At 43.4% G+C, this 15,876-nt stretch overlaps 1 protein-coding gene across 1 annotated transcript; it reads right to left on the bottom strand.

The window, feature by feature from the left end:
- Nucleotides 1-3,151: 3,151 nt before the first annotated feature.
- On the bottom strand, nucleotides 3,152-7,749 carry tmco1 (transmembrane and coiled-coil domains 1). Its single transcript, XM_029707885.1, has 7 exons — nucleotides 7,506-7,749; nucleotides 6,863-6,940; nucleotides 4,871-4,930; nucleotides 4,675-4,721; nucleotides 4,471-4,538; nucleotides 4,137-4,281; nucleotides 3,152-3,878 (listed from the first exon to the last, which is right to left on the bottom strand). Exons 1-7 carry the CDS (start codon nucleotides 7,573-7,575, stop codon nucleotides 3,780-3,782), a joined length of 567 nt encoding a protein of 188 aa, XP_029563745.1. The 5' UTR covers nucleotides 7,576-7,749; the 3' UTR covers nucleotides 3,152-3,779.
- Nucleotides 7,750-15,876: the final 8,127 nt, after the last annotated feature.

Here is a 15,876-nt window from a genome sequence, read left to right as displayed (position 1 = left end):
ATGGTCTGACAGGAAGACGAAGTGATAGGATAATAAACCATTGTTTCTCCCTTAAAACCTGTTGGGGATACGGGGTAGCAATGAACCCTGAGACGGGATTGCTAGCAAGGCTGGAAATTCAAAACATCAAAAATCTAATAATTTCAATTTCTCAAACAATCAACTATTTTACACCATTTAAAAGATAAACATCTCCTTAATCTAACCACATTGTTCGATTTTCAAAGAGGCTTTACGGCAAAAGCATAAAGTTAGATTATGTTAGGACAGTACATAGCCACAAAAGTACAAACATCCATTTTCAATTCAAGGTCAGGCGTCACCAAAAGCAGAAACCAGCTAAAATTATGCACCAACCTTTGACAATCTCCATCAGATGACACTCCTAGGACATTATGTTATACAATACATGCATTTTTTGTTCCATCAAGTTCATATTTATATCCAAAAACAGCATTTTACAGTAGCGGTGAAATTCAGATTTTTTTCTTCTCTGAAATGCTTCCGGTGAACAACGTTACAATTTACAAAATTACTATTCGAAAACATTGGTAAATTATAATATTGTCATTCAAATAATTATAGTTTAACATTTCGTAAATGCTACTGTATTGCCAGATTTCAAAATAACTTTACTGGGAAATCACAAGTTGCAATAAACCGGGTGCTGTGCTAAGAACAATAAGCTAGGCTATATAGGTTAGCATCATCTTGTAACCATGTAATATCAATAATACTATTGTCAATAATCCCTTACCTTTGATTATCTTCATCCATTGGCACTTCCAGGAATCCCAGGACCACAACAAATGTGGTTTCTTTTGACAAAGTTCATAATTGATGTCCAAATAACTCCAAGTTGTTCCATGTTGTTAGCGCTTAGGTGGCCACTAAAAAGTAGCGCGGGGGGGTGTGAAGTCACGGCAAAAAGTTTAAAAAGTTAAAAAAAATAATATATTTACATTCGTTCAAACATGTCAAACGTTGTTTAGCATCAATCTTTAGAGCCATTTTTAACGTGAAACATCAGTAATGTTTCAACCCGACCTCACCTGTGTCTAGAAAAATGTTTTTGAAAAATGTCTAGCGTCTCATGATTGCGCAGGTGCAGGCAATAATGGAAGTGACGACATCCCAGGGACGTCGCTTCCCTGCATTCTAATTTGGTCTCTGTTAATCATAGACGCTTCAAACAACTTTATAAAGATCGCTGACATCTAGTGGAAGCCGTAGGAGTTGCGAAATGAATCCTTTCTCACTGTGGTATCTATTAAACAATGACACAAAAAAACAGTACAGCCACAAAATTCTTTTTTTCTCTCAGGTTTTCTCAGGTTTTTGCCTGCCATATGAGTTTTGTTATACTTACAGACACCATTCAAACAGTTTTAGAAAATTCAGAGTGTTTCTATCCAAATATGCATATCCTAGCTTCTGAGTTGGTGTAGGTGGCAGTTAAAAATGGGCACATATTTTTTTCAAATTTCTCAATACTGCCCCCTAGCCCCAACAGGTTTTAAGGGAAACTGACCTGACCTCAACACCCTTGAGGCCTAATCCAAAGATCTCCACCCGTATCCCCTAACACATTCCACAGCCATCTGTCCCCTGCAGATAACCATTAACTTCTGATGTAAAAAAAACAGTCTCTTTCACTCCTTTATATGCTATGTTTTTGGGTATAACAATGTCTCTAGTATAGCAATGTTCAAAGTTTCACCCCGAACCCAACAGCGCTTAGTGGGACTATCATTTGTTTTTCAACAGGGCAATGACCCAACACACCTCCAGGCTGTGTAAGGGCTATTTGACCAAGAAGGGGAGTGATGGAGTGCTGCATCAGATGACCTGCCCTCCACAATCACCCGATCTCAACCCAATTGAGATGGTTTGGGATGAGTTGGACTGCAGAGTGAAGGAAAAACCGCCATTAAGTGCTCCGCATATGTGGGAACTCCTTCAAGACTGTTGAAAAAGCATTCCAGGTGAAGCTGGTTGAGAGAATGCCAAGAATGTGCAAAGCTTTCATCAAGGCAAAGGGTGGAAAATGTTGAAAATAGTAAAAAATAAAGAAATACCCATGAATGTGTTGCCAAGCTTTTGACTGGTACTGTATATCAGAAAAAGGACATGTTTGACTTTCAGAAAAACATATTGGTCAAGCTCAGGCACTTAAAAACTGTTTGAGTGCATAATCCTAACTGGGTGGACATGTTGAGTCTAAATTAGCGATAGCTCTGTGAGTGAGCAAGATTGAGCTAGCAAAATGGTGAACACTTGAACAGGATTTTAACTGCTCTATCAAACATATTTTAACATTTTAAATGTTCTCTATAATTTAGCCTAACAGGGTGGACATTGATGAGTAGGACATACAGACTAACAACCTGAAACATGGACACATAGATATAACTGAGTGTTTATATTTATGTAGCTTTGCACCATAGTTTTCCCATACTTTCTGAATGTGGGGTCATTATAGGAAAGTGTTGTTTTCTTAAATGGAGAATTACAACAAACTAACAGACTGGAAAGTGGTATCAGGGACACACAGAATATTTTAAATAAAATAAATACAATAATCATGAAAAAAAATCATTACTGATGAAAAATAATTTAACTAGGACTATAAAATAGTTAAAGGTTTGGTAAATGTTATTATTATATGGCTTATATTTCTTGTGGAAGTCGATAAATATCACCTGGGGACATGGCAAAAAAAAAACGATATCCACTGACAAAAAAAGTGTAATAACATGAATTCAATTAAAATGTAAATGTAAAAATTCAATTCCCTTTCAGGATCCATATTTTTGTGTTAAGGTGACCTTAAATTTAAAGCCTTTTGGAATCCACATTTTACACTAAATAAGAACTGATCATTCCTGGAGACAAAGGCACTGTATCATAGGAATGACCCTGCCAATTCATTTAGCAGTCCTCTTGATCTGTGTGTTGTTGGCCCCAGCCCAGCTCCAATATTGTAGACTATTGAGTAACAATTTTCTGCTGACTCATTAACCCACTTATGGCTTTCTAAGATAGGAACCACCAAAGTCATGAATACTTGTTTTACTTATAATATTCTGTGGTAGCAGCCATAAATCATACACAATTGCAAAGAAAGAAAAGAAAACAGCATCAAACAGGCTAAAATGTGATAAAACATTTATTCAATAAGTAAGAAATGAAATACTACAGAGCCAGGCAATCACAATGTACTGATGAACCAAACAGCCAATCCACTCCCAGTTCTGCTTAATTTATTCCATCTCATACGATTTTTGTTTAGCATCTTATCACAATATTTATCTGAATATAAACAGGATATATTTCACACTTTTGTAACATTTTGTAAATCATTAGCACTCACAATCAGCTACTTATGTCAAACTAAACAAACTAAAACTAAAATAAGGAAAATGGGTAAAACCAGGTACACTACAAACTTCAATGAAATAATGGGTACAGGTAATGAATGAATGATATAGTAGCTGCTGATGGTATTCAATGTATACAAAGAGTCGTCCCATCCATCACTGTGACAGCAATGTCATTCTCTGTACAGGTGAGGGGGCTGTCCTCTCCCTTCTCTCTGTGGCCAGACAGTCACAGTGTAGAAATAGGATTGAAGACTCGTTCTAAGCAGACTACATTGCAAAAATCACATCATATGATATAGGATCTGATGCTCGGCTGCACACTCGATGACATGGTACACAACCATTGGACTGTAATGTAATGTAGTGAGCCTGGAACACCACCCATGTGCTTGGTTCTTAGGAGAACTTAGCTGCCTGGGGAGGGGGTCCCAAAAAACCTCCAGCCTGCTTGGTGGCAGCTCTGGAGGGGGCCAGACCGAGCATCTTCTGGATGTTCTGTGGATGGATGGAAACAATATTTAAATAGCAAGTAGACAGAAACCAAGGATATGTATGAGAAGTCCCTGTTCTGGAAAGTTGTGAACTGTAAGCTGTTGAATGTGGAATCATATTTTAAGAGATTGGGTCTGTGGAAACCTTCAACTTCAAATCCATAAATGTATTTCCTTACTCTTTTTGTTAGCACAGTATTTGCTACTCTTGTCAATATATTGCAACCCATGACAGGTGGTAAGATAGTGTCAGTTGAGTTACCTGTCTGATGGACATGGTGCAGAGAATGTACAAGAAGATGAAGGAGCAGTCAGTGAAGTCCTCGCCCAAAAGGTTGCGATGGGAAAGGCCCTGAATGTAGGACAGTGGGACGAATGGCAGTTTTGCCACCACCCTTCCATCAAAGCTAAAACAAGAGAATGATATTAGCAAACAGTGGGTAGGGAGGTGCATTGAATGACTAACTTTGAGCTGAGAGCAATTGCTTAACAAAAAAACTCACAATGAACACAGTGAGTTGTTTGTCATCATAACAGAGTAGCCAACCGTGCCACTAGATCTAACAGATATCATTTGTCATTGTCTGTACACTCACATGGAGTTGAACATTCCCATCAACGCTGTGAAACAGAAGCCAATGGCGAACATGGACTTCATTCGTACCTGTAACACAAGACGGAGGACAGTCAGATGAAATGTGGTCACCCCTTCATCAATGAAGCTAGATAGGAAATGAAATTGGAATACACAGGGCGTTGGCTTGCTTAATTTGTATGACAACAAAATACATTTCTCTCACCATGGATAGATCTCTGTTGTTGTTCTTCAGTTTCTCCTCTTGCCTCTCTGTGAAGTTAAAACATTGTGTATGGGGACAACATATTTTATATACACCAACCGTCATATCTATTATCGTAATAGTCTTGTCAAAATTATGATGAGGCGATTGCTATGGTCCAAATACATACTGTATAAACATATGACTTCTATCTTACCAATCTTTTTCTTCTGTTGACGTCCTGCAGATTCTGTAATGGTTTCCTTCTTCTTCTCCACTGAAATATTCAAATATATATACAAAAATATTTTTCACTACAGAGCTGTCACCCTTGAAAACAACAACGGTAAGGGTAGGTAACAACACATCCGCCACGCTAATCCTCAACACGGGGGCCCCTCAGGGGTGCGTGCTCAGTCCCCTCCTGTACTCCCTGTTCACTTATGACTGCACAGCCAGACACGACTCCAACACCATCATTAAGTTTACTGATGACAACAGTGGTAGGCCTGATCACTGACAACAATGAGACAGCCTATAGGGAGGTCAGAGACCTGACCGTGTGGTGCAAGGAAAACAACATCTCCCTCAACGTGATCAAGACAAAGGAGATGATTGTGGACTACAGGAAAAGGAGGACCGAGCACACCCCCATTCTCATCGACGGGGCTGTAGTGGAGCAGGTTGAGAGCTTCAAGTACCTTGGCGTCCACATCACCAACACACTAACATGGTCCAAGCACACTAAGACAGTCGTGAAGAGGGCACGACAAAACCTATTCCCCCTCAGGAGACTGAAAATATTTGGCATGGGGCCTCAGATCCTCAAAAGGTTTTACAGCTGCACCATCGAGAGCATCCTGACAGGTTGCCACAAGACTCCTGAACAGCTAATCAAATGGCTACCCAGACTATTTGCATCCCCCCCCGGTTAAGGGCTTGTAAGTAAACATTTCACTGTATCAAATCAAAGTATATTTGTCATGTGCACAGAATACAACCTTACAGTGAAATGCTTACTTACAGGCTCTAACCAGTAGTGCAAAAAAGGTATTAGGTGAACAATATGTAGGTAAAGAAATAAAACAGTAAAAAGAGAGAAGCCTTTTTGTCCTAGACTGGGCACTCCGGTACCGCTTGCCATGCGGTAGTAGAGTGAACAGTCTATGACTGGGGTGGCTAGGGTCTTTGATCATTTTTAGGGCCTTCCTCTGACACTGCCTGGTGTAGAGGTCCTGGATGGCAGGCAGCTTAGCCCCAGTGATGTACTGGGCCGTACGCACTACCCTCTGTAGTGCCTTGCGGTCAGAGGCCGAGCAATTGCCGTACCAGGCAGTGATATAACCAGTCAGGATGCTCTCGATGTTGCAGCTGTAGAACCTTTTGAGGATCTCAGGACCCATGCCAAATCTTTTTAGTTTCCTGAGGGGGAATAGGCTTTGTCGTGCCCTCTTCACGACTGTCTTGGTGTGTTTGGACCATTCTAGTTTGTTGTTGATGTGGACGCCAAGGAACTTGAAACTCTCAACCTGCTCCACTACAGCCCCGTCGATGAGAATGGGGGTGTGCTCGGTCCCCCTTGTCCTGTAGTCCACAATCATCTCCTTAGTCTTGGTTACGTTGAGGGATAGGTTGATATTCTGGCACCACCCGGCCAGGTCTCTGACCTCCTCCCTATAGGCCGTCTCATCGTTGACCAGGCCTACCGCTGTTGTGTCGTCTGCAAACTTAATGATGGTGTTGGAGTCGCCATGCAGTCATGGGCACGCACCCCTGCGGAGCTCCAGTGTTGAGGATCAGCATGGCAGATGTGTTGTTACCTACCCTCACCACCTGGGGGCAGCCCGTCAGGAAGTCCAGTATTCAGTTGCAGAGGGAGGTGTTTAGTCCCAGGATCTTTAGCTTAGTGATGAGCTTTGAGGGTACTATGGGATAAAGTAAACCCCCCCCCTTTAAAAGATTTAGATGCACTATTGTAAAGTGGTTGTTCTACTGGATATTATAGGTGAATGCACCAATTTGTAAGTCGCTCTGGATAAGAGTGTCTGCTAAATGACTTAAATGCAAATGTAAATGTAAATGTGTTGAAGGTCTACAACTGTTGTATTCGGCGCATGTGACAAATTAAATTTGATTTGATCCAAGAACTGAATAATGTCATCTGTGTGTAAATTGTGAAAAGCAATGAAAATGTACTTAAGACACTCACGTTTCTTGCTTTGCTTTTCCACCTCTGCCTTCAGACTCTTGTACTTTGCAGTACGATATACCAACACCCATGTAATTCCTTAGGATGGTGATGTTTAAAGGTTATGCAAATACTACATTTAGAGCAATCAATACAGCAACATATCAATGAATATGCATAGAAAATCATGCATGTGTATGAGATGATGCCCCAATCATCTCCTGATGAAACATAAGCTACTGTCACTAACTATAAATAACAAGTTTGCGGTTATCATCATCATTAGTACACCAATGGCGACCATCAATCACATTTATTTCATAAAGTCATTTTAACATCAGCCGTAGTCACAAAGTCGTTTACAGATAGCCAGTGAACTGGCCGAGAGCTCGCAATGCTTAGCTCTGATGGCTGTTGCCTCATAATGGCAGACTCCCAATGTTGCGTCCCAAAGCTAAGAGGCGTCGTGCTACTTATACCCCGGATTAAACATGTTTCCAAATGACAAAACATCTACAGCACTCAGCGTTTACCAAATAACATACATCACGAATATGTTTGAAGGTTGCTAGCCAAAATTAGAAAGTCAGTATCAGGTAGCTAGTTAAAGTCAGCCAGATAGCTTAGCTAAAATTAACGTTAGCTAGCTACTGTAGTTACTTACCCTCAGCTAACAGAGCTGTGCAAACAGATATGAACACAATAAGAATAGTGTCTGCGAACATGGTTGTCATTTTTGTAGGTCGTATCACGATCCCTTTCCTATGGTAGTGAATGTGGCAATAATTTATCAGCAAACTCTCGCCAAATTTGAGTATGGAATTTGATGTCAGCAGCAACTGCAAATAGTAGTTACAAGAACACGTCACGAATACAGGAGCAACTTCCGGCTAGCGCTTCCGGTTGGTAAATCAACATACACCAACGCAGAGGAAGAGGCGAAGCGAGGCTTTAGTGTGCAACTGCAGTCCACAATTCGTGGCGTTCCTGCATCTGCATGAACACCCACCCCCACTCGAGTACCCCATTGGTTCATGCATGAATTACCCCCCCCTTCCCGCTTGTGTTACACTGGAATGTGGGTCAAAAGGGAAATAAAAAGTATTATCTGAGTTTTTTCACCCACCTACCTGTCATCCCTGTCTCCCGCTAGCACTGCAGTTTAGCCAGGTAGTCCTAAGGATGACACCGGTACACAGCAGGCGGAAGGCGGGACGACACAGTGTGCTAGCTAACTAGCACATGGTGTCGCTAACTAGCGAGCTACCTACGTTCTGTTAACGATGCCCTCGCCATCGTTAACAGAACTGCGGGAAAACAGTGCCCGCCAGGTGGGGCGTAGGACACTGTCTACCGGACCAGTGTATGGCAAGCTGGCTACCGTTGTCGCCCTCTCCCCTTCTTCTGTGGGGTTTATCGGCATCTGGCATCCAACGCTATTGTGCATTAACTCCGCCTACTGTACTGGCGCTACACTGGATGGCCGCCGTTTTGCAAGCTCTTCATCAACAACAACTGCTGTACTGACTCAAGCACGATGAAAAGTGTTCACCCGTCTTGGAATACCTGATGGTCAAATGCCGACCCTTTTACTTCCCAAGAGAGTTTTCAGCTGTTTTCGTGACTGTTGTATACAGTCCACCTCAGGATAAGTAAAATAACAAGTCGGCACTTAACAAACTGTATGAGGCTATAACCAAGCAGGAAAATGTACCTCCAGAGGCTTCTTTTCTGGTTGCCAATGATCATTAAGTTCTGCATCATTAAAACATGTGATACCCAACTACCATCAACACATCTCCCTCGCCAGTAGAGGCGATAAAGTCCTAGACCACTTTTATTCTACCCACAAGCAAGAATACGAGGCCCTCTCTCGTCCACCATTCAGCAAATCAGATCATGACTCCATACATACTCCTGCTACTGTTTAAAAGTAGAAGCTCAAACAGGAATTATTTGTGACTTGTCCTTTGAGAAATGCTCCGGAATCAGAGATTATACTACAGGACTGCTTTGCTAGAACTGATTCGAATATGTTTCGGGACTCCGCGGATAACATCGAAGAGCTAACCACCTCCGTCACTGGCTTTATTAGGAAATGCATCGGCGACTTGTCCCCACAGATTCACTGCTTCCCAAATCAAAAGCCCTGGATTAACACTAAAGTTGGCACTAAACTAAAGGATAGTGCTACCGCACACAGGGCTATTGCAGACAACCCTGAGGTTACGGCTGAGGAAAGAAACAAGTACAAGAGGTGTCACAATGACCTCAGCAGAGTCATCAAACGAGCAAAAGAACAATATAGGAATAGGGTGGAATCATATTACACAGGCTCCGACGACCGCTGCATGTGGCAGGGGCTATAGTCCATTACAGATTACAAAGGAAGACCCAGCTGTGATCTGCCCAACGAAGCCACTCTACCAGACGAACTCAATGCATTTATGCACGCTTTGACAATAACACCATTGTACCGGGTATGGGTGATCTCGCTCTCCGAGGCCGAAGTGAGAAGTCTTTAATCAGGTCAATACCTGCAAGGCCAGGGGGCCTTATGGTATTCCAGGGTGCTTTCTCAGAGCATGCGCAGAACAGGTGGCAGGTATATTCACTGTAATTTTCAACCTCTCCTTGTCCCAGTCTGTAATCCCCACATGTTTAAAATGACCACCATCATTCTTGTTCCCAAGAACTGTAAGGTTTCATGCCACAATGACTACCGCCTTGTAGCACTCACATCTGTAATCATGAAGTGCATTGAGAGACTAGTTATGGCACACATCAACTCCATCATCCCAGAAACCCTAGACAACTCCAATTTGCATACCGCCCCAACAGATCCATAGACGACGCAATCTCAATTGCACTCCACACTACCCTCACCCACCGAGATGAGAGGAATACCTATGTGAGAATGCTGTTCATTGAATACAGCTCAGTATTCAACACCATTGACCCCTCCAAGCTCATCACCAAGCTTACGACCCTGGGATTGAACACCTCCCTCTGCAACTGGATCTTGGACTTCCTGATGGGCCCCAGGTGGTGAGGGTAGGCAACATCACCTCCGCCCCGCTGACCCTCAACATGGGTGCCCCACAGGCGTGTGTGCTAAGTCCCCTCCTGTACTCCCTATTCACCCATGACTGCGTGGCCACGCACGACTCCAACACCATCATCAAGTTTGCTGACGACACGACGGTGGTAGGCCTGATCACCGGCGATGATGAGACAGCGTACTGGGAGGAGGTCAGTGACCTGACAGTGTGGGGCCGGAACAACAACCCTCTCCTTCAACATCAGTAAGACCAAAGAGCTGATCGTGGGGGGGGGTCTTGACTGGCTGCATCATTGCTTGATATGGAAGTAGCACTGCCCTCGACTGCATGGCGCTACAGAGGGTGGTGTGGACAGCTCAGTACATCACTGGGGCCGAGCTCCCTGCCATCCTGGAACTCTATGTCATGTGGTGTGAAAGGAAGGCCTTTAAAATCGTTAGACTCCAACCACTCAAGCCATAGACTGTTCTCTCTGCCTCCACAAGGGAAAGCGGTACCGGTGCCTTAAGTCTGACACCAACAAGCTCCTGAACAGCTTCTATCTCCATGCTATATGACTGTTAAATAGCTAACTAAATACATAACAAAATGGCTACACAGACTGTCTGAGTTGACCTTTGTTTTTAATTCTTATTTTAACACTGTCTCTATGCACAAGCACAGATTCCTACACACTACGCACACTTTGTGGGCTATACTCGGCCTTGTCTTCGGACGGTAGGTTGGTGGTTGTAGACATCCCTCTAGTGGTGTGGGGGCTGTGCTTTGGCAAAGTGGGTGGGGTTATATCCTGCCTGTTTGGCCCTGTCCGGGGGTATCATCGGATGGGGCCATAGTGTCTTCTGATCCCCCCTGTCTCAGCCTCCAGTATTTATGCTGCAGTAGTTTATGTGTCGGGGGGCTAGGGTCAGTCTGTTACATCTGGACTATTCTCTTGTCCTATCCGGTGTCCTGTGTGAATTTAAATATGCTCTCTCTAATTCTCTCTTTCTCTCTTTCTCTCGGAGGACCTGAGCCCTAGGACCATGCCTCGGGACTACCTGGCATGATGACTCCTTGCTGTCCCCAGTCCACCTGGCCATGCTGCTGCTCCAGTTTCAACTGTTCTGCCTGCGGCTACGGAACCCTGACCTGCTCACCGGACGTGCTTGTTGCACCCTCGACAACTACTATGATTATTATTATTTGACCATGCTGGTCATTTATGAACATTTTAACATCTTGACCATGTTCTGTTATAATATCCACCCGGCACAGCCAGAAGAGGACTGGCCACCCCTCATAGCCTGGTTCCTCTTTAGGTTTCTTCCTAGGTTTTTGGCCTTTCTAGGGAGTTTTTCCTAGGGAGTTTTTCCTAGCCACCGTGCTTCTTTCACATGCATTGCTTGCTGTTTGGGGTTTTAGGCTGGGTTTCTGTACATCACTTTGAGATTTCAGCTGATATACGAAGGGCTATATAAATGCATTTGATTTGATTTGATACTCCAACACACATACAAACACTCAATCCATCATTTGCTCAGACACATATTCTGATAAACATACATATATACTGACACTACACATACCCACTCACATACTGTACACTCATCATATACCCTGCTGCTACTCTGTTTATCATATATCCTGATGCCTAGTCACCTTACCCTTGTAAAAAAAAAAACGTTTGAACTCGGACAAAACAGAGATGCTAGTTCTAGGTCCCAAGAAACAAAGAGATCTTCTGTTAGATCTGACAATTAATCTTGATGGTTGTACAGTAGTCTCAAAAAAACTGTAAAGGACCTCAACGTTACTCTGGCCCCTGATCTCTCTTTTGACGAACATATCAAGCCTTTTTCAAGGACAGCTTTTTTCCATCTATGTAAAATCTGAAACTTTCTGTCGAAAAATGATGCAGGAAAAATTTATCCATGCTTTTGTCACTTTTAGATTAGACTTCTGCAATGCTCTACTTTCCGGGCTACCCAGATAAAGCACAAAATAAACTTCAGTTAGTGCTAAACATGGCTGCTAGAATCTTGACTAGAACCCAAAAATGTGATCATATTACTCCAGTGCTAGCCTCTCTACACTGGCTTCCTGTTAAGGCTAGGGCTGATTTCAAGGTTTTACTGCTTACCTACCAAGCATTACATGGGCTTGCTCCTATCTATCTTTCCGATTTGGTCCTGCCGTACATACCTACACGTACGCTACGGTCACAAGACGCAGGCCTCCTTACTGTCCCTATAAATAAATACAGTAGGGGAAGAGGTAGTTGTTTAGGCTAAATTATAGATGGGCTATGTACAGGTGCAGTGGTCTGTGAGCTGCTCTGACAGCTGGTGCTTAAAGCTAGTGAGGGAGATAAGTGTTTCCAGTTTCAGAGATTTTTGTAGTTCGTTCCAGTCATTGGCAGCAGAGAACTGGAAGGAGAGACGGCCAAAGGAGGAATTGGCTTTGGGGGTGACCAGAGAGATATACCTGCTGGAGCGCATGCTACAGGTGGGTGCTGTTATGGTGACCAGTGAGCTGAGATAAGGGGGGACTTTACCTAGCAGGGTCTTGTAGATGACCTGGAGCCAGTGGGTTTGGCGACGAGTATGAAGCGAGGGCCAGCCAACAAGAGCGTACAGGTTGCCGTGGTGGATAGTATATGGGGCTTTGGTGACAAAACGGATGGCACTGTGATAGACTGCATCCAGTTTATTGAGTAGGGTATTGGAGGCTATTTTGTAAATTACATCACCGAAGTCGAGGATCGGTAGGATGGTCAGTTTTACGAGGGTATGTTTGGCAGCATGAGTGAAGGATGCTTTGTTGCGAAATAGGAAGTCAATTCTAGATTTAACTTTGGATTGGAGATGTTTGATGTGAGTCTGGAAGGAGAGTTTACAGTCTAACCAGACACCTAGGTATTTGTAGTTGTCCACATATTCTAAGTCAGAACCATCCAGAGTAGTGATGCTGGACGGGCGGGCAGGTGCAGGCAGCGATCGGTTGAAGAGCATGCATTTAGTTTTACTTGTATTTAAGAGTAGTTGGAGGCCACGGAAGGAGAGTTGTATGGCATTAAAGCTCGTCTGGAGGGTAGTTAACACAGTGTCCAAAGGGCCAGAAGTATACAGAACGGTATCGTCTGCGTAGAGGTGGATCAGAGACTCACCAGCAGCAAGAGGGACATCATTGATGTATACAGAGAAAAGAGTTGGCCCAATAATTGAACCCTGTGGCACCCCCATAGAGACTGCCAGAGGCCCGGACAACAGGCCATCCGATTTGACACATTGAACTCTATCAGAGAAGTTGTTGGTGAACCAGGCGAGGCAATCATTTGAGAAATCAAGGCTATTGAGTCTGCCGATGAGGATGTGGTGATTGACAGTGTCGAAAGCCTTGGCCAGGTCAATGAATACGGCAGCACAGTATTGTTTCTTATCGATGGTGGTTACGATATCGTTTAGGACCTTGAGCATGGCTGAGGTGCACCCATGACCAGCTCTGAAACCAGATTTCATAGCGGAGAAGGTGCGGTGGGATTCGAAATGGTCGGTAATCTGTTTGTTGACTTGGCTTTCGAAGACTTTAGAAAGGCAGGATAGGATAGATATAGGTATGTAGCAGTTTGGGTCAAGAGTGTCCCCCCCTTTGAAGAGGGGGATGACTGCAGCTGCTTTCCAACCTTTGGGAATCTCAGACGACACGAAAGAGAGGTTGAACAGGCTAGTAATAGGGGTTGCAACAATTTCGGCAGATCATTTTAGAAAGAAAGGGTTCAGATTGTCTAGCCCGGCTGATTTGTAGGGGTCCAGATTTTGCAGCTGCAATTATGCTGCAAAAGTTTATGTGTCGGGGGGCTAGGGTCAGTCTGTTATATCTGGAGTACTTCTGCTGTCTTATCCGGTGTCCTGTGTGAATTTAAGTATGCTCCCTCTAATTCTCTGTCTCTCTCTTTCTCTCGCTCTCTCTTTCTTTCTCTTTCTCTCAGAGGACCTGAACCCTAGGACCATGCATCAGGACTACCAGGCCTGATGAATCCTTGCTGTCCCCAGTCCACCTCGTCGTGCTGCTGCTCCAGTTTCAACTGTACTGCCTGCAGCTATGGAACCCTGACCTGTTCACCGGACGTGCTACCTTGTCCTGGACCTGCTGTTTTCGACTCTCTCTCTCTACCGCACCTGCTGTCTCTAACTCTGAATGATCGACTTTGAAAAGCCAACTGACATTTACTCCTGAGGTGCTGACCTGTTATACCCTCTACAACCACTGTGATTATTATTTTTGACCCTGCTGGTCATCTATGAACGTTTGAACATCTTGGCCATATACTGTTATAATCCCCACCTAGCACAGCCAGAAGAGGACTGGCCACCCCTCAGAGCCTGGTTCCTCTCTAGGTTTCTTCTTAGGTTCCTGCCTTTCTATGGAGTTTTTCCTATTCACCGTGCTTCTACATCTGCATTGCTTGCTCTTTGGGGTTTTAGCCTGGGTTTCTGTATAGCACTTTGTGACATCGGCTGATGTAAGAAGGGCTTTAGGAAATACATTTGATTGATTGACAAAAGTTCCAAAAGAATAGAGACATTTCAAATGTCATATTATTGCTATATACAGTGTTGTAATGATGTGCAAATAGTTCAAGTACAAAAGGGAAAATAAATACATCTGGGGGAAATATGTCTCTAATATGTCCATACATTTGGCAGGAGGTTAGGAAGTGCAGCTCATTTTGTGGGCAGTAGCCTGTCTTCTCTTGAGAGCTAGGTCTGCCTACGGCGGCCTTTCCTTAATTTTTGGTCAGTCACAGTGGTCAGGTAATCTGCCACTGGGTACTCTCTGTTTACGGCCAAATAGCATTCTTGTTTGCTTTGTGTTTTTGTTAATTCTATCCAATGTGTCAAGTAACTATATATTTTTCTTTTTTTCTCATGATTTGGTTGGGACTAATTGTGTTGCTGTCCTGGGGCTCTGTGGGGTATTGTTGTGCTTGTGAACAGAGCCCCAGGACCAGCTTGCTTAGGGGACTCTTCTCCAGGTTCATCTCTCTGTAGGTGATGCCTTTGTTCTGGAAGGTTTGGGAATTGCTTTCTTTTAGGTGGTTGGACAATGTACAGTTGAAGTCGGAAGTTTACATACACTTAGGTTGGAGACATTAAAACTCGTTTTTCAACCACTCCACAAATTTCTTGTTAACAAACTATAGTTTTAGCAAGTCGGTTAGGCCATCTACTTTGTGCATGACACAATTAATTTTGACAACAATTGTTTACAGACAAATTATTTCACTTATAATTTACTGTATCACAATTCCAGTGGGTCAGAAGTTTACATACACTAAGTTGACTGTGCCTTTAAACAGCTTGGAAAATTCCAGAAAATGACGTCATGGCTTTAGACGCTTCTGATAGGCTAATTGACATCGTTTGAGTCAATAGGAGGTGTACCTGTGGATGTATTTCAAGGCCTACCTTCAAACTCAGTGCCTCTTTGCTTGACATCATGGGAAAATCAAAAGAAATCAGCCAAGACTTCAGAAAAATTATTGTAGACCTCCACAAGTCTGGTTCATCCTTGGGAGCAATTTCCAAATGCCTGAAGGTACCACGTTCATCTGTACAAACAATAGTACGCAAGTATAAACACCATGGGACGATGAAGCCGTCATACCGCTCAGGAAGGAGATGCGTTCTGTCTCCTAGAAATGAACGTACTTTGGTGCGAAAAGTGCAAATCAATCCCAGAACAACAGCAAAGGACCTTGTGAAGATGCTGGAGGAAACAGGTAAAAAAGTGTCTTTATTCACAGTAAAACGAGTCCTATATCGACATAACCTGAAAGGAAGAAGCCACTGCTCCAAAACCGCCATAATAAAGCCAGACTATGGTTTGCAACTGCACATGGGGATAAATATTGTACTTTTTGGAGAAATGTCCTTTGGTCTGATGAAACAAAAATAGAACTGTTTGGCCATAATGACCATCGTTATGTTT

Source organism: Salmo trutta, chromosome 22, assembly GCF_901001165.1.
Source record: "Salmo trutta chromosome 22, fSalTru1.1, whole genome shotgun sequence".
Classification (NCBI taxonomy): Eukaryota; Metazoa; Chordata; class Actinopteri; order Salmoniformes; family Salmonidae; genus Salmo; species Salmo trutta.
This window is presented reverse-complemented; position numbering and strand designations above follow the sequence as displayed.